Genomic DNA, 27,084 nt, shown 5'->3' with positions numbered 1-27,084 from the left:
GCAGATGACACCACCCTTATGGCAGAAAGTGAAGAAGAACTAAAGAGCCTCTTGATGAAAGTGAAAGAAGAGAGTGAAAAAGTTGGCTTAAAGCTCAACGTTCAGAAAACTAAGATCATGGCATCTGGTCCCATCACTTCATAGCAAATAGATGAGGAAACAGTGGAAACAGTGGCTGACTTTATTTTTCTGGGCTCCAAAATCACTGCAGATGGTGATTGCAGCCATGAAATTAAAAGACACTTACTCCTTGGAAGGAAAGTTATAACCAACCTAGATAGCATATTCAAAAGCAGAGACATTACTTTGCCAACAAAGGTCCATCTAGTCAAGGCCATGGTTTTTCCAGTGGTCATGTATGGATGTGAGAGTTGGACTATAAAGAAAGCTGAGTGCCGAAGAATTGATGCTTTCGAACTGTGGTGTTGGAGAAGAGTCTTGAGAGTCCCTTGGACTGCAAGGAGATCCAACAAGTCCATCCTAAAGAAGATCAGTCCTGGGTATTCATTGGAAGGACTAATGTTGAAGCTGAAACTCCAGTACTTTGGCCACCTGATGTGAAGAGCTGACTCATTTGAAAACACTCTGATGCTGGGAAAGATTGAGGGCAAGAGAAGGGGATGACAGAGGATGAGATAGTTGGATGGCATCACCGACTCAGTGGACATATCTAATTATTAAAACAGCAAATTCACACCCATAGATCACTTTGAATACTGCTGTCTTGCATATAGTCATATCTGAGAGTCACTGATGTTAGTAAAAGTAATTAAATCACAGTTCAATGAAAGTTGTGGGGGGAAGAATTTTGATGTACTTCACAGAAGACTTCTCTTATTGAGAAGCAAAACAAAACTTTTTTGTATGTTCAAGATAATAATCCAGAAGGTAGAATGTTGAAATTAATTGCCACTGAAATAACCATATCAGAACCTTGCCCTTACCTTTGGTACTAATCTCATTATTCACAATTGTTGATTTCCATTTTTGTCTTCCAAAGGTGTCCTGAGACTCACTCATCTCCCTATCCATCAATCAGCACACAGCAGAACCATCGCAATAAGTTTCTTTGCAAGAACAAAGACATGTGTAATCCATTTATTTTTGGTGCAAAGACTGGTTCTCAAAGTTACTGTATGCAAATAGTTGACACATTTCTGTTGGCTGCAAAAGATATTTTTTGAGCAAAATTTTGGTCCCAAAAAATAAAATCTTGGCTTTCCTTATTCACCCATGATTTGGAATTGCTACTTAGTGCTTATAGAGGTGAATTGTGGGAGAAATTCATTGGAACTGAATTGACACTTAATCCTGGCTGAGTTGCATCATCAGGCATGGCTCTTCTTAGATATCTAGAAGCCTGAGCTGTTCCCCTGGATGTCTTAATTCCAATTCAATGATGAAATCCCATATCTATGGCAACAGGTACCCAGTTCTGAAGTAAGGCATTTGTCATTATCAAAACAACATGAAGACATATTTTTGGAAAATCAATGAAGTCTCACTATTATCAGAGCTTCATTTTAAAACTTTGATTTCTCTTTAACAGGATACACACAAAAGGGGGTTGCCTAAAACTATTTATTATTCCCTGAGGTTAAAATTGTAAAGCATTCCTTTTAATCATGGGAACAAGAGGACACCCTAAAGAGCTTTTGTTAAAATACTGTCTGCTTAGGGCAGGGAGGTGATTAGGAGCAAAGGTTAAAGAACAGAAAAGGAAAATTTATCTGAAAACTACTCAGCCCCAAACAGTTGAGCTGAGGAAGAGTCTGGAGATGGTCTCCCGATGTCAATGGGAGCCCCGGAACCACAGGGCCTTTGTTTCCTGGAGGGTGTATTGTATTAGGCAGGTGAGGGTTCCTGACACTCTCAGGCGTACAAACACGGGTATGGGGCTCTGAGCAGGCTGGTTCAAAGCCTGCCTCTGTTCATACTGGCTGGGAGAGCCTGAGAAAGTACGCTGAGGCAGCCCCTGCATCAATTTAGCCTTTCTTTGCAAAACTGATTGTTCAGTATCTTTTTTTTTTCTTGTAAGATTTTGTTTGCTGTGGACCATTTTTTTAAGTCTTGACTGAATTTGTTAACAATATTGTTTGTGTTTTATGTTTTGGCTTTTTGGTCATGGGGCATATGGGATCTTAGTTCCCCCAATCATGGATTGAATGCATGCCCCCTGCATTGGAAGGCAAAGTCTTAACCACTGGATCACAAGGGAAGTCCCTGATTTTTCAATTTCTTAACTATAATTTTAAGGCATTTGGGGAGTTATTTTGAATTTATTTGCCTCCCATTTGAAAAAATACTCACAAATTGCATTTGACCAAAAGTGGGTATTATTTGCATTACTGTATGGCAGAAACCAACATAACATTGTAAATGTTTTAATATATATTTAAATTAAAAAAAAAAACAGAAAAAAAGTGGGTATTAACTTCTTCCCAAAGAATCTGAGTCTAAATAATATTAAAAAAATAAAATAAAACAGAATGAAATGATTCAACTGACACCTACTTGAGTTTCAGCAACAACAGACAGGTGGCTCAGTGGGTAAAGAACCTGCCTGCAATGCAGGAGATACAGGTTCAATCCCTGGGTCAGGAAGATCCCCTGGAGGAGGGCACAGCAACCCACTCCAGCATTCTTGCCTGGAGAATCCCACGGACAGAGGAGCCTGGAGGGCTGCAGTCCATGGGGCGCAGAGTCAGACCCGACTAAAGCGGCAGAGCACAGGAACACACAACAGCCTGTTTATTTTTTGTTCTCTGTGGTCCCACAGCTCCTACACAGCAGGTGGAGATAAGGTTTTTATGGCTGGGAGGGACCTTGGCACTCATTTCATCAAAGGATCTTGTTAAACCCACCCAAGGCTGATTTCATCATACTCACTTGGTTACTCATCACCCACATTGTTCATTGTAATAGAGAGCCCCAAATGACCTCTGTCTTTGAAACCGCCACGGCTTTCTGGCTTTCACGGGGACCTCTGTTTACTTTCCCTCAATAAAGGAGGGTGTGAGGCGAGGACCTGACAGAGCAGTTTCACCGGACCTGAGTCTGGGAGGGTCCCACACCACCAGTGGGGTCCGGGTGAGCACCCAGCACCAACTGGCCCACTGGCCCTCACACCTGAGTCTTCGAGGCAGACAGCCCTGTGAGGGCGAGAGACAAAGGAAAATACAGTATTCCGTGTGATCAGATGGGATCCCATTTCTAAGAAAGGGAGAGGGAGGGAGGGTGGAGCTAATTCAATTTAGATGTTATGATGACCTAGGACAGTTTCTTCAAGTACTTGTAGAGGTATTTTGTAACTTCCTTGCAATATTTGTTATTTTTCTCCGGCCCTATCTGTTTCTCAAGTTACTCTGCATGAAAATTTTTGAGAACAATCAGGGGCTTGTGTGCTTATTTTGCAGCAGTGGGAAGAGACTGGCTGATGTGCATATAATTTTGCAACCAGGGCTGAGGGACTGGGAGAGAAAGCCAGGTGGGAGGGGACAGAGGGCAGTCAAGGTAAGCTGGCTGGTCACTGCAACCCAGGAGGAGGGGAGGGGCTAGGAAAAGAATGAGGTCCTGGGGCTCAGGGGAGATGCCTGTACTCTTATCCAACATGGGCAGTACGTGGATTGGAAGGAAGGCTGTGTCAATGCAGAGAGACCCAAAACAACAAAGGGAGTGAAGGTGAGGGTTGGGGTTCCCTGGTGGCTCAGTGGTAAAGAATCCACCAGCCAATGCAGAGACATGGGTTCAATCCACAACCCAGGAAGATCCCACAAGCCACAGAGAAACTAAGCCTGTGCACCACAGCTGCTGAGCCTGTGCTGTAGAGCCTGGGAGCTGTAACTACTGAAGCCCAAGCACCTGGAGTCCATGCTCTGCAACAAGAGAAGCCACTGCAATGAGTAGCCCCAGAAGGCTCAGCACAGCCGAAAATAAATAAACAAACTTATATGTGTATATATATATAACAACAGTGGGCTCAGGGTTCGGTCTAAAGTGGGGCCAGAAACGCTCCTCCAGTGGAGTGACCCTGGAATCCCTCTCAAAAAGATTCCCAATTCCTCTCCTGGCATCTCATCAGAGGAAATAAATCATCTGATGATGTATTTGCAACGTGGAGGCCAGGGCTCAGCTATTTCCACACTTAAATCATTACTCTTTCCTGGCTGCTGGAGCAACATCCAGCCCCTGCCCTGGTCTGCCTTGGTCTGAAGAATCGGTGAGTGCTCGGGGCAGGAATTGTTACCTTAAATATCCCACCCCCACCCGTCTCACTGCCCCAACTCTTGCCACCAGTTGAGTTGGAAAGTTGAGTTGGAAGGGCCATTTAAGTATCTGGTGGGGGTGGGGAGGGGGGTGTTCTGTTTCATTTTAATTGGAAGACAACTTCTTTACTATGTTGTGTTAGTTTCAGCTCTATGTATACATATGTCCCCTCCCCCTTGAACCTCCTTCCCACCCCCAGGTCATCACAGAGCACTGAGTTGAGCTTCCTCTGTTAGGTAGCAACTTCCCACACTAGCTATCTGTTTTACATATGGTAATGCATTCATTTTAATGCCACTCTCTCTGTTCGTCCCACCCTCCTCTTCCCCACTGTGTCCACAAGTCTGTTATCTGCCTCTGCGCTTCCGTTCCTTCCCTGCAAATAGGTTCATCTGTACCATTTTTCTGCATCCCATACATACAATGTGTTAATATACGATGCTTGTTAATATACGATGCTTGTTTTTCTGTTTCTGACTTCACTCTGTATAACAAGATATAGGTTCATCCCTCTCACTAGAATTGACTCAGACGTGTTACGTTTCATGGCTGAGTAATATTCAGAAAACTAAGATCATGGCATCTGGTCCCATCACTTCATGGGAAATAGATGGGGAAACAGTGGAAACAGTGTCAGACTATTTTGGGGGGCTCCAAAATCACTGCAGATGGTTACTGCAGCCATGAAATCAAAAGACGCTTACTCCTTGGAAGGAAAGTTATGACCAACCTAGATAGCATATTCAAAAGCAGAGACATTACTTTGCCAACAAAGGTCCATCTAGTCAAGCCTATGGTTTTTCCAGTGGTCATGTATGGATGTGAGAGTTGGACTGTGAAGAAAGCTGAGGGCCGAAGAATTGATGCTTATGAACTGTGGTCTTGGAGAAGACTCTTGAGAGTCCCTTGGACCGCAAGGAGATCCAACCAGTCCATTCTAAAGGAGATCAGTCCTGGGTGTTCATTGGAATCACTGATGCTAAAGCTGAAACTCCAGTACTTTGGCCACCTCATTCGAGAGCTGACTCATTGGAAAAGTCCCTGATGCTGGGAGGGATTGGGGGCAGGAGGAGAAGGGGACGACAGAGGATGAGATGGCTGGATGGCATCACTGACTCAATGGACCTGAGTCTGAGTGAACTCCGGGAGTTGGTGATGGACAGGGAAGCCTGGCGTGCTGCGATTCATGGGGTCGCAAAGAGTCGGACATGACTGAGCGACTGAACTGAACTGAACTGAACTGAATATTCCATTATATACATGTTCACAGCTTCTTTATCCATCCCTCTGTCGATGGACATCTAGGGTGCTTGGGGATCTGGTTTTAAAGACAGGAAGCCTAAGGCCACAGCCCATATCACCTGTATGGAATTGAACTGGAACCATCTCTGAGGCCTCCAGGCTCGAAGCATCCCCGCTCTGGCCTCCGCACAGGAAGCAGTAGAGACTGGGCCACTGAAGGAAGTTTATTGGGTCTGAGCAAAGATGACTGTCCTCAGACCCACTGAACCTTTGCCCCCTGGTAAGGGCTGGAACCAACGGTTGTCATGTATAGAGCTTCACTGGCAGATGGCCAATGATCAGATAGCCAATAATGGGAACAGAATCACACTCATCAATCAATGAATGAAAACACAGATTTGTCCTAAGTCAGCTCTGAGACGGCAGGGTCTGTGAGATCCCTGATTCATCTCTGGATCCCCCAGGTCCTGGCATGTAGTAGGTACTCAATCAACATTTGTTGGCTGTGCATAGATAAGAGAGTCTAGTAAACGAACACAGATACACTGGGCCCTCCAAGCCATTGTTTAGGCTTTTGCAATAACCATGTATTCAGGGACTTCCCTGGTGGTCGAGTGCTTAAGACTTCACCTTCCAATGCAGGGATGTGGGTTCGATCCCTGGTAGGGGAACTAACAGTTCACATGCCAAGGGGCATGTGCCACAACTAAGACCCAACACAGCCAACTTAAAAACAAACAAAATTAAATTAAAAATGTGTCTTCTAGTTTCTGTATTTGATACTTTGACATCTTGGGGCCTTGGGATAAGAAACAGCTTCTTCTCTGCACCCAATTCATCTTTGTATCCAGGTATTGTGCTGTTTCTTTTATTTTTCACTGTATTTTTAATTGTTGTTGTTCAGTCACTCAGTTGTGTCCAACTCTTCTGCGACCCCATGGACTGTAGCCTGCCAGGCTCCTCTGTCCATGGAATTCTCCAGGTAAGAATACTGGAATGGGTTGCCATTCCCTTCTCTGGGGGATCTTCCCAAACCAGGGATTGAACCTAGGTCTCCTGCATTGCAGGCAGATTCTTTACCATCTGAAACACCAATGAAGCCCCCTAGGGTCTAAACTATCCAGAAATAACTCTGGGCTTTGAAAACTTAACCAGAACAACCATTTTTATATTCCTGATCACAAAACAAAATGCCTTTAGCAGGAAGGCCATTCACAGAGGGCAGGGAAAGGACATACCCTATAAGCTGAGGTTCCTGGAAGGCTGGTTTTTCTTCCACCCCCTGGCGTGACAGTGTCCTTTTCACCTTTAGTCTGTCAGCATCCTTCAGAGGCCCCCATCCCCAGCCCCATAAACCTACACACAAAAGGCAGCTCCCCTTGGATGTCCTGGAAATGCTTAGAATACTTCAGATGTCACATTTACATTTTAATAGCCGCCCTTAGGGTTGGGACATCATCTTTCATCCAGGTTTGAACATCAGGAAGGACTTCATCCTTCCAGCTCCAGAAGGAAGGAGTGAATTCGTACATCTGGCAGAGTACACTGAGGTCAGGAAAGGGCCAGAGAACTAAGATGCCAAGATAGAACTTATCTGGCAAAGGGACAAGATCAAGCTCACTGTTACTTGTAGACAAACTATAAGATCATTTTCAGAGACGCTGTTCACGGTGAACAGTGCTCCAGGGAACTCTGCTCAGTCTGATGTGGCAGCCTGGATGGGAGGGGAGTTTCGGGGAGAATGGATATGTTCTTCCTCGTTCATTTGAAACTGTCACAACGTTGTTTGTTAAAAACTGACTATTTCATGCTCAATCATTTAGTTATGTCTGACTCTGCAATCCTATGGTCTGTAGCCCACCAGGCTCCTCCATCCATGGAATTTTCCAGGCAAGAATACTGGAGTGGGTTGCCATGGTCTCCTCCAAGGGATCTTCCAGACCCAGGGATTGAACGTGCATCTTCTGCATTGTCAGGCAGATGCTTCATCACTGAGCCACCCGCTATACCCCAATGCAAAATAGAAGTTTGAAAAATAAAAAAAGTGAAGAGTGCTGAATGAATCAACATATGAGGAGAGCAGGGCAAGTGGAAACCAAAGGGTTCCTGCAAGCTGCAGACAGGAAGCTTGCCCTGTCTGCCCTTACGCTCAGTATTCTCTTCAGTCTGCACCTCACGACCTGACTGCTGCCCTCTGCCCCCTGTCCCTGGCACTGTCTATCTTCCAACTCCCTCCTCCACTGGTTGGATTCCCTGTGCTCCCCAAGGTGACCATGGATGATGGAAACTAACCTGCACTGAGTGCCAGGAGAGGAGACCTGAGCTGATGTAGGAAATAGATGGGCTCCAGGTTAGACATTTACAACTGGCCTCCTGTTTGCATTTCATGGGGAAGGAAGAAGTGATCTTCAGACTGGATACTTAACAACTGTCAGCATTTCTTGAGATGGGTGGGCTCCAGTTAAGGCATTTACAATCAGCCTCCTGTTTGCCCTCCGAAATGGAAGTAACAACAGAAACAGGGTAGATAGCCAGGCTTTGTCTCTTGTAAACACGTTGAGGTGACAGTCATGGCAAAAGTCAAAGTAATAGTTGTGGCAGGGACAAAGAGGGGCAAAACCCTGAGTGAGTAAAGGATTAAAGGATTTTTTGCTCCCTCCTCTTTTGGGAGAAGGGAGACATTATACTTGTGCAGAAAGGCTCCTTGTGGGTCAAAAGTCAAGGGATAACACCAGGTCATAATGACTCCTCTTAGAAGCCTTCACTTTGAGATGCATCTTGCCCGAGGGGTATGTGTGCACCCAGGGAGTGTCCTAGGCTAGGTCAGGTGTGGAAAAAGAAGCCAGATAATCGGCCTGAAGGAAGACAAAGACCCGGAAGAATTGCCCTGTATAAATGACTTAACTGCCTCCTTACTGGGCTCCTTCTCACCAGGGGGACCCCCACACTCTTTCTCTCTCCGAGTGCATCTCTGCCTTGCTTCTGCCTCTTAACTAAACAAGCCATTGTCCTATGTTCTCTCCCACTTGCTGGTGTGCTATGTCTCTAATAATAAACTTCATACCTGCATTTACAGTTTCTAGAGCTTCTCAGGTGGTGCCAGTGGTAAAGAACCTGCCTGCCAATGCAGGCGATGTAAGAGAGGTGGGTTCGATTCCTGGGTGGGGAAGATTCCCTGGAGGAGGCTGGCAACCTACTCCAATATTCTTGCCTGGAGAATCCCACGGACAGAGGAGCCTGGTGGGCCACAGTCCACAGGGTGGTAAAGAGTCAGACACGACTGAGCAACTTAGCAGGCAGGCAGGTTACAGTTTCTGCCTCCAGGATAAATGCATTTTTCACTGGTGGCAAAGATCCAGGAAAAACAGCTTCTAGCCTCTAGTCCTTGCTAATCTGATGGCTAGAATTCCTGGTTTCCATCCAGGCTACCCAGGTTCAATTCCCAGGAAGAGAAATTAATATCTTGCTTCACGCTACCACTCACTGTTGCATCTCCGAGATTAGAGCCAGCCCCGTCCCTGGAGCTGCCTCTCTCTCTTATTTTTAATTGGAATACAATTGCTTTACAATGTTGGGTTTGTTTCTGCTGTACAACAAAGTGCATCAGTTATATGTATATATACATATATCCCCTCCCTGTTGAGTCTCCCTCCCACCCACCCCCATCCCACTGCTCTAGGACATCATAGAGCATCGAGCTGAGCTCCCTGTGCTATACAGCAGGTTCCCACTAGCTATCTATTTTACACATGATAGCATACGTATTAGGGGCTTCCCTGGTGGCTCAGACAGTAAAAAATTTGCCTGCAGATGGGAGACCTAGGTTTGATTCCTGGGTCGGGAAGATCCCCTGGAGAAGGGAATGGCAACCCACTCCAGCATTCTTGCCTGGAGAATTCCAAGTGTATATATTAATGTCAATGCTACTATCTCAATTTCTCCCACCCTCTCCTTCCCCTGTTGGATCCATAAGTCCATTCTCTACGTCTGTGTCTCTATTCCTGCCCTGCAAATAAATTCAACTTTACCATTTTTCTGGATTTCACATATATGGGTTAATATACGATATTTGTCTTTCTGACTTATTTCACTCTGTGTGATAGACTCTTTTAACAAGATTTCCTAAAGACAGGGTTTCTTCTGCCCGCTGTGAACATCTTGGTTATCCTGACTTGAACTCAACCTCAAGCCAGATAACTGGAAGTGGGAAGGCATCAGGGAGCAGGTGGGCTTCAGGACGCCATGCAGAAGGCTGGGACCATCACAGGTCCCCACCAGCTCTGTGGCTGGATCTTAGGTTAGCCAGCATATGTGTCTGCAGGGCAGGGTCCCCGCCAACCCTACCTCTTTGGGCCCCCTCGTCATGGCTGGATTTATGTCTTCCCAATCCTCCTGCTGAACTCTGCATGGGCAGGTTGGACTCCAGAAGCCCCAGGAGATGGTGTAGTGAAGAGGGAGGGAGGGGCATTTTTCTGACCTAATATCCATAGAGGTTACTGTCCCAGGCTTCCCGCCAAAGCCACTTAAGACTCCGTCCTTGTGCTCTTGTCCAAACCTATTTGGGTTTATATCTATTTCTTGCCAGCGGCACCTTTTAGAATAATTCATCCCATCTGTCTCCTGCATCACAGCCATTTATTCCCACGGCCCTGCCCTAGCTATGTCATAACCCAGGACAGCTCCACCTCTGAAACTCCCAAGAATCCGCTCAGAGCCCTTCACCACAAGCAGCCTGGTTCTTAAATGCACAGGGTCTCTGAGTCCTGGAACTGCAGTGAACCAGGTGAGCTGTGCTGAGGGGCAGGATTTTAAGGATCAGGCAGCTGTGGACTGGAATCCAGGCTCTGCCTCTGACTAGCTGGGTGACTTTGGCCAATTAACTTCATCTAAGACGTCATCTTTTCATTGACAAACTGGGACTAATAATACAACCTGAGGTTTAATGGAGACGGTGTATTGCAGCCCCAGGCACAGTGCCTGCCTGTGCCACGAGCTCCATCAAGGGGAGCCATTGCACTGGGGTAGTTTGCATATATCACACTGCATCATCACTTCTACTGGGCCCCTGCCATCCTCCCATCACCTGCCCTGGCCTCCCCTGATCTCCCTGCCTCCACAAAGGCCAAAATGATCTCCAGGGCTCCTGGTGCTCCAGGACAAGACCCCTCCCTCCCTCGGCCCACACGCCAGGGAGGGGGTGCTGGAGTTCTAGGACTCTGCACTCCTGCCAAGACCCCCATCACCAACATTCAGCTTTGCCAGCAGCTCTGCCACAAGACCAGCATCCCAGCCTTGGTCCTGGCTTCTACCAGCTCCATGAAGCCCCAGGGCTCCCCATCACCCACTGCAATCCCCAGGCAGCCCTGTTTATCCTCCTTAACATCTCCCTCCCAGTCTGCTGAAAACTTCCCACTGTGGCCCCAGACCTCACAGCCAGTCATCTGAAAAATTCCTGATTCCCCCAACCTCTGCTTGGAAGATTTTTTTTTTTTTTTCCTTGTTTCAACTGAAACCTGCTTCTCTTAAGTGTAGATTTCTGTTTCCTATGCTCATGCAACCAACCTAAAGGTGCAGGGGGTGTTTTTCTTTGCTCCTCATTGTTACTTCCAGAACCTTCTCTCTCTTCTTCCTAAAAGCCCCAGCTTCCACATCACACGACTGTACACTTTTTCCTCATTGCTAAAGCACACTGCTCCCCTACCCCTCTCTGCAATCACTGTTGCTGTCTCTCAACCTCCACTTCTGACTCTTTCTCTTCTGATGTCACATCTTTTCTGACCCACTTGAAATGTGGCCAAAGATAAGACAGGCTCGGAATGCAAAAATGCACACTGGATTTTGAAGGCTCAGCCTGAGTAAGAAGATACAAATATCTCCATCACTTTTACACTGATTACAAATCAAAATGATAATATTTTGAATGTGTGCTGCGTGCTAAGTTGTTTCAGTCATGTCTGACTCTTTGCAGTCCTATGGACCTAACCCACTAGGCTCCTCTGTCCATGGGATTCTTCAGGCAAGAATACTGGAGTGGGTTGCCATGCCTTCCTCCGGGAGATCTTCCCAACCCAGGGATTGAACCCATGTCTCTTACATGTCCTGCATTGGCAGGCAGGTTCTTTACCACTAATACCACCTGAGAAGCCCAACCAACTATTTTGAATATATTGGATTAAATTAAATATGTTCCTGTATTTAAATTTTTTTCAGATGTATCTTTTTGTGTGGCTACTAGAAAATTTAGAATCGCTCATGTGGCTCACACTAGACTCTGATTGGCTCTACCAATAAGCGAGGCCCTTTCTTAATCCCGACTTCACACATCCCAAGTGAGAGCTGCCCCTCCCGTCTTCCCGGTGCTCTCCATCCCCTCAGGCTTCCCTGATCTCACCAGGACCTACTAACCATGAACCCCACTGCCTTTCCAAAACTGCTCCTGTCCACACCTCCATACTCCTATGTCACAGGAGAACTTCCTCTCTCCCCCAGGTAGACTGTGAAATTCTCCCCTCTAACTGCACTGCCATTAGAGAATGAATCACACTGTAAGGCAGGGTCTGTCAGCAGTCAATGCGTTTCCCGTCTTGGCAGGCGAATTCTTCTGGGGACTTTGAGCCCCTTGAAGGCAGGACCCAAGATCTTTCACTTCTGTTTGCATCAGCAGCACTATAAAACCCTGTCCTCTCTGGATGATTTAAGTCCCAGTTCCTTATGTCTTAAACTCAACTCTCTCAGCCCTCCTTTATTCTGGTGCTTCTGCGCTTGGTGAACAAGGATGTGGATGGCCATTCAGCAAGTAAAGATGCCTTCTATGGGCAACACACAGCGCTGGGTGCTGGGACATTTGGATGAGTCCAAGGCATGCAGTGCCAGCCAGAGGGAACGTACCCACAGTTCAGCATGACTGTGGATGGACAGGCTGACAGGGGCCAGGAAGGCCAGGTCGATGGTCCAGGAAAGACATGGAGAAAAGCCAGGAGGCATCCATCACACTGCTTGTTATCTGACACCAGGAATCAACCCCAGATAAACCTAGAACGAGGAAGAGAGGAAGCTCTCTGTCCTGAAGACTGAAAATAGAGCATGAGGAGGAACTGGAGCGCCTTGGGTGGGCCCCAGGGTGGACCCAGGCAGACAGAAAGGCTGCGACAACACTCGACCTAAGATCTAATGGTTAGGAGCACTCAGCATACACCAGGCACTGCAAGGACTAAATGTGGAATAACTCATGTCGCTTGGCAAGAACCCTGAGTCTTGAGCCATTATTATTCCATTGTACAGAGGAGAGGGAGCTAAGAACTCAAACAGGGTTGCATGCTGCATGCTCAGTCGTGTCCAACTCTTTGCGACCCCATGGACTGTAGCCCACCAGGCTCCTCTGTCTATGGAATTCTCCAGGCAAGAATACTACAGTGAGTTGCCATGTCCTCCTCCAGGGGATCTTCCTGTCCTAGGGATCGAACACACGTCTCCTGCATCTCCCGCCTTGGGAGGTGAATTCTTTACTCCTGAGATACATGGGAAGCCCCTGATCAGGATTACACAGGCTGCAAGTGTCAGAGCCTGACATGGAGCCCAGTCCCTGGGACTCCAGGGCCAGTGCTTCTTGCCGCCCTGCAAGGCCATCCTGTAATGGATGAGGCAGACTACTATGGATGTTAGAGATGTTATATGTGCCCCCAGGTACCCAGGGCGAGCAAGGCCGTGGGTCTGAAGCAAAGCCAGCTTCCACCAGCGACCGTGAAACACACCCCTAACTCTTCCGGTAGGCAACCTCAGGGACCTAGTGACTTTGACAGAGGTGGGGAGTGGACAGACACGGACTTGCCACAGAACCAGCTGCCCTGGGGACCCAGAATATTCCTTACAGATTCTACTATTTGGAGGACTAAAAGAAATTGCTCGGTTTCCTTGAGTATCTAGGCTTCATGGGGAAGCCCACTACCCAAACGCTGCTTTCTTTAAGAAAAAGGAGGAACCAACCTTAAAACACTGTTTGGGCCGGGGGGCTCTGAGAAGTGGCATGGGTGCTTCCTGGGAGACCCTGGGTGACAGCCGCTGCTCCTGACCTCTCTGTCTCCCCCATCCTTCTCCACTTCCCCAAGGTGTTCAGGGGACTCCCCAAAGGGCAAGGAGGTGAAGTATCTGTGTACTGAGGGTATACTAGGTCCGAAGTGCTTCATTCAGGTTATATAACCTGATTCCTCCAAGGTCCCAAGAGCTGAGTAACATTATTCCCATTTTGCAGATGGGAACACTGAGGATGAGGGTGTCAGGACCCCAGTGAGGCAGACAGCCCGCTCAAATCAGAGAATGTCACAGGATTTTAAAAAGGGAATATGTGCAAAGGTGTAGCCAAGGGTGTGAGACGCCCACAAGAGCCAGAGTGGTGCCCTCAGGCTTATGTCCTGGGCTCTCAGAGCCCACCAGGGCTGCACTTTCTGGAGCCTGGAAGCAGAAAGCCACGTGGAGAGCGTGGTTACAAGGAGCTGTGAACTCAGGCGGAAGGACACAGCAGCCCAAGGTGACCCCATAGGACAGGATCTGGGAAATAAACACACCAATCTCCCATCTTCCATGCTGCGGTGGCTCCCCACAAGGCAGATAGCTGAGTGGCAGGGGGTGGACGTGGAGGGGCAACGGAAGACACACTGCACAGATCCTAGGCTGGGCGAAGTTCACTCTCCAGGCTCTTGGCACCTTCCCTGGCTGTCCCTCCCTCTTGTGGAAAGAAAGGGGCCAGAGACACCCAGGATCGCACCTGCCCACCAGCCCCAGTGAGCACAGCCGGAGTCAGCGCGCACGGAGCTGAGCGCACCGCGGCACCGCACGAGTTAACATCTCTGCTCTCCGGCCTGGGTGCCGGATTCTCCAACCTGTGGAGGGGGCGGGACCAAGATAGCTGGGGGCCTGCCTGGAAATCCACCCTTGGGCGGCTGCCGGCCAGCCCTCAGCTACGCCGTATGAACTGAGGAGGTTTGATGGCTGAGAAAGTGGACGTGGGGGTTCCCCGAGGAGAATAATGTAATTTTATGGGGCAGGGACGCAGGAACAGGGAGTTCGGACCCTACATTCAGCAAGCGGCCTGGCTGCAGGCGTCGCATGTGTAACTCATTACCTCCGCGGGCCGCCCATTTGCAGCCGGTGGATGATGCTCGGAGCGTGGTGGAGGGCCCGAGGCCGCGGGGTGAGCATGACTGCAATATTTTTCTGACACTAACACCTCTCATTGGCCCTTGGAGAGGGCCGTGGAGGAGCCAGGCCCTGCCAAACATCACCCACGCCCAGCCCTCCGCCTACTGGCGCCAGACAGGAGAGGCTTCAGGGGTTCAGGCGGGAAGAGAAAGGCTGGACCATGGAGGTAAGCGAGGAGGGGGCAGGCACAGAGGGAGCTGGGGGAGGAGGGGTCGAGGCCCAGACAGCCTCTCTTTGGGTTTCTCCTCCGTGGGAGGCGTCAGTGGGCACCAAGGTCAGAGAGGGTTTGGCTGGAAGACCTTGGAGGTCACGTTCTGCCGTGAGCCTGCCCATGAATTCCAACCACACAGGTGAGGTTCCCCACTGGAGACCCAGAGGTGATGAGGCCCCTGCCCTGGGCGCGTTCCTGTCCACAGTGGGGCTCAGACACAGGGAGGAGGCAGGTGGGGTCCTAAGAGGGGGCCCGGCCAAGGGGTGCAGAGGATGGAGAGGTCCCAAAGGTGTCACCCTGGAGCTGAGGGTGAAAGGGAGAGAGCCTGGAAGGATGTGGGAGGCACCACGCCAGAGAGGGTCATGGCGGGGATGGGGAGCTGCAGCCTGAATAGCCCCTCAGCTTCCTTCTCACCTGGCCTGTGAACAGAAGGAAAGGGGTGGAAGCAGGGTAGGAGGAAAAGACAGATGGACAAAAAGGTAAAGGAGGAGAGGGGGGAGGGGTTTCCAGTGCCTGAAAATAAGGCATGTACAGCCTAACACTTTAAAGTCCCTCCTGCGTTAAAGCCCGAGTCCTACACAGAAGACGGGGGTTCAATCCCTGGGTTGGGAAGATCTCCTGGAGGAGGACATGGCAACCCACTCCAGTATTCTTGCCTGGAACATCCCCATGGCCAGGAGACCCTGGCGGGCTACAGTCCATGGGGTCGCAGAGACACACACACTACCTCAATATCTAGGCTGCAGTTTTTCAGCTTTGCTTCCGCTGATCCTAAGATCCCTGGGGCCCAGTGGAGGCACTGCCTCTCTTCCCACCTCCCTGTTTTCAGGGGGAAAATACAGGGAGGGACTTGGAGTCCCAGCAACTCTGCTTTCATTTACTCAAAGCCTGGGGGGGCAGGCTGGTCCTCACCTCTGTCCACCTCTCTCTGCCCCTGTCAGCCCCACCCCTTCCTCCCTCTCCGGAGATGAGGGACAAAGAAGCCAAGTGCTGGGGAAAAAGAACAAATCTGGCTTGAATTTCCCCAAGTCAGAGCTCACCATTTTCCTCTTAGAAATGACAGGGAAGGGGAAATCCAAGAAACCCAGGAGCTTTTAGGTGGCTGTTTCATCTCAGTACTCCAGTCCTCGCGCCCCCACCCCATGTCTGGTAAGGAATGAGTGTGCAGGAGAGCCAGACAATGTGCAAATCAGGTTTAGAACTGATTTGTTCTGCCTCCTTTAGATTCCAAGGATCCCTGTCTTTGTTCATCCATGTGCTCAGTCACTCAGTCGTGTCCAACTCTTTGCAACCCCATGGACTGTAGCCCGCCAGGCTCCTCTGTGGAATATTCCAGGCAACTGGAGCCGGTTGCCATTTCCTTCTCCAGGGGATCTTCCCAGTCCAGCAATTGAACCTGGGTCTCCCACACTGCAGGCAGATTCTTCACCATCTGAGGTATCAAGGAAGCCCCAAATGGCCTTTTAAATCCCAGGTTCGGTAAAGGGGGGTTACAAAGAGGTCAAGAGAAGGAGAAATGATGACCCAACAGCAGCCCTCCAGGCCTCTTCCCACCCCAGGGTCTCCCTGCCATGACTTTCCCCACTGGTGCCCAATACTGGCCCTCACGGTCCTACAATTACCCCTCTGAGCTGTACCCCAGTTCTTTCTTGCCAAACCAGGCCTATTGATGGGCTGGTGGGGAGAGAGGGCAGTTGAAGGATATAAAAGCCACCTTGACCTTTGTGGATGTGATGATGGGGAACAGCTGAGCACTGACTAGTGAATCAACACCCCAGGGTCCTTCATCTCTTCCCAGGAGTCATTAACTTGAGAGAAACACTGGCCCATCTCAGTGCAGCTCAGCTGGTAATATTTTTCCCATCTACCTCTTCTCTTATAAAATGATATTCAGTCTTTAAGGCCTTTACCAGAAGGTGTTCATCCTTCTTGACTTTAATAATCACATATTTTTACCTCCTTTACATGGTGGGTAACTGTCTCCATGCCAGTCGCTTCCACTGGGATCAGAAGCCCTTGGAAGGCAAGAATGGTTTAATTTCTCTCTGGAGCATCTCTGGCATCTAACCCATAGCTTGACACATTGTGGGTCCTCAAAATGTGTCTGTTAACTGGAATCCAGAGAAACAGTTCTGATGGTGGGAAGTTTACTAGGGCAGGTGTGTGCGTGCTAAGTCACTTCAGTTGTGCCCAACTCTTTGAGACCCCATGGACTGTAGCCCACCAGGCTCCTCTGTCCTTGGGATTCTCCAGGCAAGAATACAGGGGTGGGTTGCCATGCCCTCCTCCAGGGGATCTTCCCGACCAAGGGATCAAACCGGAGTGTCTTATGTCTCCTGCATTGGCAAATGGATTCTTTACCACTAGCACCACCTGGAAAGGAGCCCAGATCTCCTCTCCCCGCTGAGACAATCCCCAGTCCTGCCTGAGCCACCCATCTTCCCTCCCTGCTCTCAGCACCTGGTGGGAGGAAAGATGGGGCTGAATGAGGAGTCATTTCTAATTTTGAGGAATTTCAAGACAAAGGCAGCTGGCAGAGTGGAGCACAGTGAAACATAGTGCTTGAGAGAAAGTTTGAATGAAGGCATCTGGAATGGTTGATTTTATGTCAACTTGGTTGGCTGTGGGGTACCCAGATTAAACATTCTGGGTGTCTCTGAGGGTGTTTCTGGATGAGATTAGCTTTTGAATTGGTGGAATCAGAACAGACTGTTCTCCCCAGTGTGGGTGGGAGGGTCTGAATACAACAAAAGATGGCAGGATTTGCTTTTTACTTTCCGTCTGCTTGCTGGAGCTGGGACATAGCATCTCATCCTCTCTGGCCCTCAGATTGTGACTGATACCATTGGTTTCTCTGATTTCAGGCCTTCTGACTCAGACTAAACTACACCACTGGCTTTCCTGGGTCTCTAGCCTACAGAGGGAAGATCATGGGACTTCCCATCCTCCATAGCCAGGTGAGTCAATTCCTCATAATCGGTCTCTTCATAAGTGTAGACATCATACTGGTTCTGTTTCCCTGGAGAAGCCTAACTAAGATAGCCAATCTCCATCTCATTGATCACAAAGCTTCACAAAACTCTCACGTGAGTTTCCTTCAGTTCATCTTTGAAGTGAGGATGAAGCTCTCTTCTCCTATACTAACTGCAAAGAGGAGTGTGTTCATGCAGGCAACAAGCATTTATTAAGCACCTATTCAGTGTGGAGCAACTTCACTTTCACTTTTCACTTTCATGCATTGGAGAAGGAAATGGCAGCCCACTCCAGTGTTCTTGCCTGGAGAATCCCAGGGACGGGGAAGCCTGGTTGGCTGCTGTCTATGGGGTCGCACAGGGTCGGACACGACTGAAGCGACTTAGCAGCAGTAGCAGCAGCAGTGTGGAGCTCTGTGTTGGATGCAGAGGAGTCAGCTGTTGGCAAGATGCTCTGAGCTCCTCAGGAGGAAACTGCATCCATTTGCTCCAGGGTTTTAGCCCCCAGAGATGCAGCGCAGTGCACTGAGAGGGGGTCCCTTTCTGCACCAGGACCTGGGCCTTAGTCTCGGGGGAGGATGAGCACCCTGGAGAGATGCAGCCCTCCTTGCAAAAGCCCTGGGAAGCTAATTGAAGATCTGTCACCTGAAAGGGTCTGAGCTTCTTGGTTCAGTTGCCTTTTGCATGACCCCAGCCTCACTGAAGAGGAGAGGATGGCAGAGAGGCAAAAGGACTGGGCTAGGAGTGAGGAGACTCAGTGCTGGGGCTGCTCTGTGACCGATGGGCTGCGTGATTGTTGTCATTTAGTTGCTCAGTCACGTCAGACTCTTTGTGACCCTGTGGACTGTAGCCCACCAGGCTCCTCTGACCATGGGGACTCTCCAGGCAAGAATACTGGAGTGAGTTGCCAATCCCTTCTCCAGGGGATCTTCCTGGCCCAGGGATCAAACGCGGGTCTCCTACATTGGTAGGAGGGTTCTTTAACACTGGGCCACCAGGGAAGCCCGAGCTATGTGACGCCTAATGCTTTTCTCAGAGTCCACTAGCTCATCTGTGAAATGGGTCTCATTTTGTGGTCACATAGGTGTGTTGAGACACATGAATGAGGAAAGACCTTTCCGAGCATGAAGTTCGACCTATGCAGTATTAGGCCGCGGGGTGGGGTGGGGTGGGGTGGGAGGGTGGGGGCGGGCAGGGCTGACCTCACAGCCAAGACCGAGCCCACGGCACTCACCATCCTCACACAGGTTCAGCTTGGACAAGCTCCTGCCATCAAAGGGCTCCTCAAAGATGGAGCTGGAGTCACGGTCGCTCACGGTGGCGTGCAGGTACATGGCTTTGTTCTCCATCACGTCCTGCAGCAGGAGAGGAGAGGGCAGATATAGGGGAGAGAGAATAAGCTGTAGTTGGAGATGGAAATGAATCTGTAGAGCAAGGCATCACCGTGATGACCCTGAGCCTGAACACAGGGACCCTTCCTCATCGGCAGGCATCAGCCACCAGGATCCGAATCCCCTCCTCAACTTCCTTGGCTTGGAGCGGTCACAGTCCTGACCTTTCTGACCATGGGATCTATCCTCTCCCTCTCATAGCTCTGGTGGGGCTGGATCCCTGAGCTGGTGGGGTCCATGGCACCGAGAGCCGTGCCAAGTGGGGCCGGGAGGAGCCAAACCTCCTGACCCAGACAGAATCCTCTCCAAGCTTCTGGAGTCCTGGGCATGGCAGGGAGACTGGGGTTTCTGCTCTGTGTTGGAAATGGGGGGAAGCTAGGCATGAAACAGAGTACAGAGACCACCAACCAACACAGCTAAAGCCAGAACTGTTCCCAAACTTGGCTGGGATGGCATGGTCAAAGGAGCTGGATTCAGAGGGCCACAGGCAGGATTGGCCCCCGTGGGAGCCTGAGGAGCAGGTGGGGTCCCCTAGACACCAAGGCCTGGGCAGCCCTAGACCAGGAGAGGGCTCTGGTGTCCGGGTGGTCTCCTGGGTGGCTGGGGCTTTGAGTCGACCCCGTGGAACTCCAGGAATGCCCCCTCGACACGGGGAAGTGCCACGCTATTTGAAATGACCCAGCCCCGTTTACACACGCAAGCACCACACGATCCCATTTTGCAATATCTACACATTCCAGAGTGCACAACGGGAGATTATATGCGGAGATGCTCTGGGTTTCTCCGGGGGAGACGTGTTGCAGGAATCTGGTGGGGCTTGTGGGGATTTGCGCTTAGTTTTGTTCTCTGTATTTTGGGAGTTTTCTACGATATGTTTACGTTCTTTGTATAATCAGAAGAATTCATTTGTGGGGCTGGATCACAAAGTGTTTATTTACATAGAATACTGGATATCCTTTTCCTGCATAGACGCTCAGTGATTTCACAAATGCCTCTGCTTTCAGCTCATTTCCAGTCATTCGTTTACGTCGACTTTCTTTCGGTTCTGGTGCTCTTTCTGTAGGTCGTTGTTGTTTAGTCACCAAGTTGGGTCCAGCTGTTTGCAGCCCCGTGGACTGTAGCCCACTAGGTTCACCTGTCCATGGAATTCTCCAGGCAAGAATACCAGAGCAGGCAGCCATGCCCTTCTCCAGGGGATCTTCCCAACCCAGGGATCAAACCCAGGTCTCCTGCACTGCAGGCAGATTCTTTACCACTGAGCCACCAGGAAAGCCCATAGCTATGTGGATATTGAAGCAAAAAAAAAAAATCCACTTTTAAACAGTGAATTCTTTGGAAGATAAATGCCCTGGGACGATGGGGGGGTCCTTGGCCCAGCATGGAGTCGACCCTGAGGACCAGAGAGCCGGCTGGGAGAGGGGGTAGGGCCTGGCAGGTGGCCGGAAGGGGACACCGGCCACTGACTGAAGGGAAGAGGCAACCCCCATTCCAGTAAACGGGGACAGTGAAGGAAGAGGCTGGCTGGATCCCTCTGCCAGACGCAGCAAACACAAATCCCCTATTTTCGTGACCTGACCTTTCTTTTCAGGGACCTATGACCTCGGGGTCATAGGAGGAGGGCTAAGAGGGCAGAGCCTACAGTGGCCATCCACCTGTCTTTCCACTGGCCCTGGAGGGACGATGGGGTGTCTGCTTTTGACCTCCAGTGATGAGAAGCCACATGCCTTGCACACGTGTACACACATATGCCTGTATGCACAGGCCCACTCAGGGTGTTCCTAGACCCTGCGGGCCTTTCCTCCAGCCTCTGGGAGGAAGGGGTGGAGGGGGGCCCACAGGCCTGCCAGCATCTCTCCTCCCTGCCCCCTGGGGTTCCTGGAGCCCTGCACCCAGCTTCTCCTGGGCTGCAATTATGTCCAGTTTTCGAGTCTCTAATGCCGGCCATCCGTCCAAGTCCTCCACCCAGGGAGGGCCTCGAGGTGGGGCCCCAGGCGGCTCCACTGCTGCTAAGCTATAGAGGACACGCCTTCATTTCACGAGCGCTCTGTGCGGCACCCCACCCTCTGGCCTCAGTCCTGGGGAGCGACGAAGCAGGAGGCCAGTGTCTCCTCTGGGAGGGGGAACCCTCTCTCTGCCAAAGGCAACAGCAACTGCCACCCAGAGCCTGTGGGGGCACCGAGTGCCAGGGGAGGAGGTGCAGAGCTGGGGTTGCTCCAGTTTCCCCATCTGCCTTTTCGCCTTCTCTCTCTGCCCATCAGCTCCTGGACCAGAGCTGGAAGGCGGGGCCCCTTATCTGGAATGTGTCTGTCCGGCGGCCCCTCCCAGCCCCCTCTCCACACCCCTCAGCTGGTGGAGCTGCAGCCTGGGGGCGGGGGAGAGGGAGAGGGGCCAGATGTGAGTGCGCACTGAGATGAGAAGTGCTCAGCCGACTCTGCTAATGTTTGTTACTGGAGAATGAAACCTAAGAGCTTTCTGTCTGCCCCAGGTTTTATTTGGGGCTGTTTTTCTTTCTTGAGGAATGGGGGACAGGAATTTAGACCTTCCAGTCATTGGTTGTATAGCCTTTGGGCCAAGTCTGAGCAACTGACTGCCAAGTGTGGTGATGATAGAGCAATGCCTCCACCCTCCACCCCCACCCCCGGAGCATGTGTGTGTGTTCGTCCCACACTGTACAGATCGCCATCAGGAGCTCCCCACCTCCCAGGGGCACTGCAAGGGGGCAGGTGGCATTGGTCCGTTGTTCCCATTCTAAAGATAAGCCAAGTGAAGCCCAGAGGAGCAGGAACCGAAGAATGTCAGAGAGGAGGAGTTCCAGCATTTAACCCCACCCAGGGCACTGGCTCCGCACGAGGCTTCTCTGGCCAAGATGCATGTGTCGGTCCCTTTCGGTGGCCACCTTTCAGTCCCACGGTGATGCAGGGAAGAGGGCCAGGTGGGGACCCTGGAGCTAAGAGAGCTGGAAGGGAGGGGGCCAGTGGCATGGAAACCTGGGCAGGGAGTAGACACCAAAGTAACCTGTGGGGAGTGGGGTCTCAGAGGACATGGGTCCCAAGCTGGCGCCACATCTTATCCCCGGGGAGCTTGGTCCGTCAGCTAACACATCCAGCCTCTGCCTTTGCGATAGGGAGGACACACCTCCCAACCACCCGGTCTCTGTGAGTCTCATGTGGAACAGGGCATGTGGGAGGGCTGTATGGATGGGGCAGGTAGGAAGATGGTGGTGGAGCCTGGTGACCACCCACAGCCCCCCAGCATCTTCTGATCCTGCCACGCAGCCTGGTACAGGGGTCTCTGGGTTCCCTCGACCTCCCTCCCACCTAGTAGTCCCAGAAACAATGCTATTTGGACCCCTTTGCGAAAGCAATGGTGAATGCAGACCAGACCTGAGAGCCGCACCTTAATTCTCAAAGCCCCCTTCCAGGCAGCAGCAGGACTCAATTCTTCCTGCAGAGGGGTGGCCCCATCCTTGCTGGATTCCAGCATTTAACACTACAGGGCTCGTAACTCCTCAAAATCAGATAGGGACCACTGTGAACAAGGTCCTCTCTGGAGAGAGAATTGCTAAGGAGGTTTTGAGCCCTTTCCTCCTCTAACTGTACTCAGTTCATCTGAAGCATCACTCAGAACTAGAGAGGTGCAGATGGTTTATAAATAAGCTCTGCCTTCCTACGTTCCACCGCTGGGCACACCCACAGGCACAGGCATGCACACACATTCACCACGCATGTGGAGAGACTGTCACCTGTACCATCTGCTCCCTGAAGAGGCTCTGGAGCTCTGACACAACCCAGGCAGAGTTGCCACTAAAGCAATCACTTTCTCTGGCTCCCAAATACCCACACTCACCAGCCCAGACAGATGGATGAAAACCTGGCAGATCCCTCAGGCTGACAGTTACAACCTCCCCTCCCAGGACCTGCACCTCCACGCGATGCCCAAACCTGTGCCCTGTGTCCTCCGGCTGCCTTTAAGAAGCCATGCCCAGGTGCTAGGACAGTCAGTGCCCAGACTCACCTGAGTGCCCCCAGTGAAGCTGCAGAACCTGTCCCCTCAGTTCCTGGCATTTGCCATGGTGGCTGGAGAGCTGGCCACTGTCCCCACCCCGAGACCCAGGCAGCCCCTCAGAGCTTGTCCCCACAGCCAGCCGAATCCAGACGGAGTCATAGAGACTGCACAGTGCCCAGGGTCTCGGGAGTCACTTCTCCAGGAGGATCAGATCAGGAGGCAAGACTCAACCTTGTGACCAAGTGGGAGTCCCTGTCTTGGTGTCTGGCCTCGTTCAGCCTCGGGCAGCGCTCGAGATGTTCTGTGGAGGCACCAGCGGCTCCGCTAGGTACTGACTGAGCCGTGAACTGCAGCTGCACTGGCCGCAAGGCTTTATAAAGTTCTTGGAGCAACTGCGAGGCTCCCCTGGGGCCTAGAACGCATCCTCCCTCTAGTGGCCAATCTCAGCATTACAGCTTCACACAGGAATGCCTGCTGCGTCCAAAGGAGTCTTGATCTTGGGACTCCGCCCTCCTGTTCTGAAGGCTCTGCTCGAGATACTTTTTGGAAAGCTTCTAACGAAATGGCAGCTAGACCTGGCTTAAGAGCTGCGCAAGGAACCCAGCCTTGTAAATTTATTTATATGACAGGATTGGCATTGCTCTGTTCATTCACCAAACTTGGGGTAGAATTACTACTTTCTGTGTTTTCTTAGAGCCATATCTACCCGTAAAGGACACAGACTGCCCACACCAGGGAGATTCAGAAGAGGACTCTGAGGGTGCTGAAGGAACTTCCCAAAGTCAGGTTCAGTACAATTCATCAAGGAAGCCAGGATTTCTGGAGCACTGACATTGTACAAGGGTGAGGCTACAGGGGTGAGTGAGAGGAGGCTGCTGTCCTTACGGGGTCGCAACCCAGGCTGAGAGGCAGGCTTGGACACAAATAACTGTGACACTAGTGGTAAAGAACCTAGGAGACATAAGAGGCACAGGCTTGGTCCCTGGGTTGGGAAGGTCCCCTGCAGGAGGAAATGGCAACCCACTCTAGTATTCTTGCCTGGAGAATCCCATGGACAGAGGAGCCTGGCAGGCTACAGTCCATGGAGTCACAAAGAATGGGACACAACTGAGCGTCTGACCACACACCTGTAGACCTCAGCATAGCTATGTTTAATGTGTAAAGACAGGCGCTCTCACCAAAATGTTGAAGGGGTGATTACCTTCATTCAGGTTGAGATGGTGATGGGAGAAGCATCAGAGAAATTCTAAAAACAATCTGAACCATGGTCCATGGTCAGTTTGTATGTATGCCCTCCCACCCCAGAGACAGAGCGCTGAAGGTCACGTTCATGAACATATGCCCGTTTATTGGTTACAAATTCAGCCTTAGCACTGGAGGGTCTGACCTCGTACCTGAGAACAGTCTGCCAGGGCTCAGCTCTACCCCCCATCCCACGCAGCCACCAAACCACAGCTGAGTCACAGAAGTCTTAGTCACTGTTAGTGACCCCGGGAGGGAGCTACAGTGTGGGGCTCCGAGGCTCTGTTTTACTGGAAAAAGCAGTAATTATATCGTAATGGTGATGATAATTATAATTGGAGGATAAGGAAGAGGGAGGAGGGGAGAGGATGGGGAGAAAGAGGAGGAGGCGAAAGGGGAAGAAGTGAGAGAAAAACATTCATCATATGTTCCCTGTGCCAGGCAATTCCAAGTGCTTTTCACATATTAACTCATTTAACCTTGATGACAACCCTGTCAGGTAGGCACTGCTGTTGCTGGTGGTTTAGCCACTGAGTCATGTCCGATGCTTGCAATCCCATGGATGTAGCCCACCAGGTTCCTCTCTCCATGGAATTTTCCAGGCAAGAATACTGGATTGCCATTTCCAGTGGGTTGCCATTTCCTTCTCCAGGGAATCTTCCCCTCTGCAGGGATCAAACCAGCATCACTTGCATTGCAGGCAGATTCTTTACCAGTAAGCCACCAGGGAAGCCCAGGCACTGCTATTATTCCCATTTTATAGAGACAGAGGAAATAGGTGATTTGTCCAAAGTCAAGCAGCCTGCAAGTGCCAGAGCTTGATTCTACTCCAGGCAGTGTGACTGTAGAGTCTGTGCCCCCAACCACTCCCCTAACTGCCTCTGATGAAAAAGAGTGTTTCAGTCACCAATCAAGTCACCAGTGTTCCTAGGAATGTCATTTTACAAATAGCAGGAAATGTGCTTAAAGTGTCATCTCCGAGCATCTTATTGCAGAGAATGTATGTATTAGCAATAAATGCAGTGATTGGTGAGACCCTGGTGATGTCCTACTTTATGTGAAATAAAGCATTTTTTATTTTTACTGAAGTATAGTTTATTTACACTGTTTCAGGTGTACAGCAAAATGATTCATTTATACATATATATATTCTTTTAGAATCATTTCCATTATACATTATAAGATACTGAATATAGTTCCCTGTGCTATACAATAGATCCTTGTTGTTTATCTATTTTATATATATAGTATGTATCTGCTAGTCCCAAATTCCCGATTTATCCCTTCCCTACTCCCTTTCCCTTTGACAACCATAAATTTGTTTTCTCTGCCTGTGAATCTATTTCTACTTCAAAAATAAGTCCATTTGTATCATATTTTATATTCCACACGTAAATGACATCATATGGTATTTGTCTTTCTCTTTCTGACTTCACTTAGTATAATAATCTCTGCTGCTGCTGCTGCTGCTGCTGCTAAGTCGCTTCAGTCGTGTCCGACTCCATGCGACCTCATAGACGGTAGCCCACCAGGCTCCCCTGTCCCTGGGATTCTCCAGGCAAGAACACTGGAGTGGGTTGCCATTTCCTTCTCCAATGCGTGAAAGTGAAAAGTGAAAGTGAAGTCGCTCAGTCGTGTCCGACTCTTAGCGACCCCATGGACTGCAGCCCACCAGGCTCCTCCATTCATGGGACTTTCCAGGCAAGAGTACTGGAGTGGGGTGCCATTGCCTTCTCCGATAATAATCTCTAGGTTCATCTATGTTGCTGCAAATGGCATTATTTCATTCTTTTTTATGACTGAGTAATATTCCATCACACGCATATGTGTGTATATGTATATATATACACACACACACACACATACACACACACATATAACACTGCGTCGTCTTTATCCATTCATCTGTTGATGGACATTGCAGTGTCTTGGCTATTATAAATACTGCTGCTATGAATACTGGGGAGAATGTATCTTTTTGAATTAGAGTTTTTGTTTTTTACTGGACATATGCCCAGAAGTAGGATTGCTGGATGATATGGTAACTCTATTTTTAGTGTTTTAAGGACCTTACTGTTCTCCATAGTGGTTGCACCAATTTAACAATCCTACCAACAGTGTTCAGTTCAGTCATTCAGTTGTGTCTGATTCTTTGTGACCCCATGAATCGAAGCACACCAGGCCTCCCTGTCCATCACCAACACCCAGAGTTCACTCAAACTCATGTCCATCGAATCGGTGATGCCATCTAGCCATCTCATCCTCTGTCGTCCCCTTCTGCTTCTGCCCCCAGTCCCTCCCAGCATCAGGGTCTTTTCCAATGAGTCAACTCTTCGCATGAGGTGGCCAAAGTATTGGAGTTTCAGCTTTAGCATCAGTGATTCCAATGAACACCCAGGACTGATCTCCTTTAGGATGAACTGGTTGGATCTCCTTGCAGTCCAAGGGACTCTCAGAAGTCTTCTCCAACACCACAGTTCAAAAGCATCAATTCTTCGGCGCTCAGCTTTCTTCACAGTCCAACTCTCACATCCATACATGACCACTGGAAAAACCATAG

At 50.0% G+C, this 27,084-nt stretch overlaps 2 protein-coding genes across 4 annotated transcripts in view; one reads left to right on the top strand and one right to left on the bottom strand.

The window, feature by feature from the left end:
• SCARA5 (scavenger receptor class A member 5) overlaps positions 1–23,631 on the bottom strand; it is a 133,084-nt gene extending 109,453 nt beyond the window's left edge. Inside the window, exons 1-2 of the mRNA XM_086414854.1 lie at positions 23,292–23,631; positions 19,121–19,241 (exon numbers count right to left, since the gene is read on the bottom strand). Coding sequence (XP_086270980.1) covers positions 19,121–19,235 — 115 coding nt within the window. The 5' untranslated portion in view covers positions 19,236–19,241; positions 23,292–23,631. The remainder of the gene's footprint in view (positions 1–19,120; positions 19,242–23,291) is intronic.
• ELP3 (elongator acetyltransferase complex subunit 3) overlaps positions 14,394–27,084 on the top strand; it is a 217,600-nt gene continuing 204,909 nt past the window's right edge. For 2 of the 3 annotated variants that reach the window (XM_086414852.1, XM_086414847.1), the window contains exons 1-2: positions 14,394–14,869; positions 17,779–17,871. The gene's annotated coding sequence lies outside the window, so the exon portion shown is untranslated. The remainder of the gene's footprint in view (positions 14,870–17,778; positions 17,872–27,084) is intronic. The other variant, XM_086414848.1, reaches the window with a different exon arrangement.

Source organism: Bos grunniens, chromosome 8 (assembly GCF_055505025.1).
Source record: "Bos grunniens cultivar Pamir isolate PY7600 chromosome 8, Bosgru_T2T1.0, whole genome shotgun sequence".
Classification (NCBI taxonomy): Eukaryota; Metazoa; Chordata; class Mammalia; order Artiodactyla; family Bovidae; genus Bos; species Bos grunniens.
Note: the sequence above shows the minus strand (reverse complement) of the source record. Positions and strands in the feature narration are given on the sequence as shown.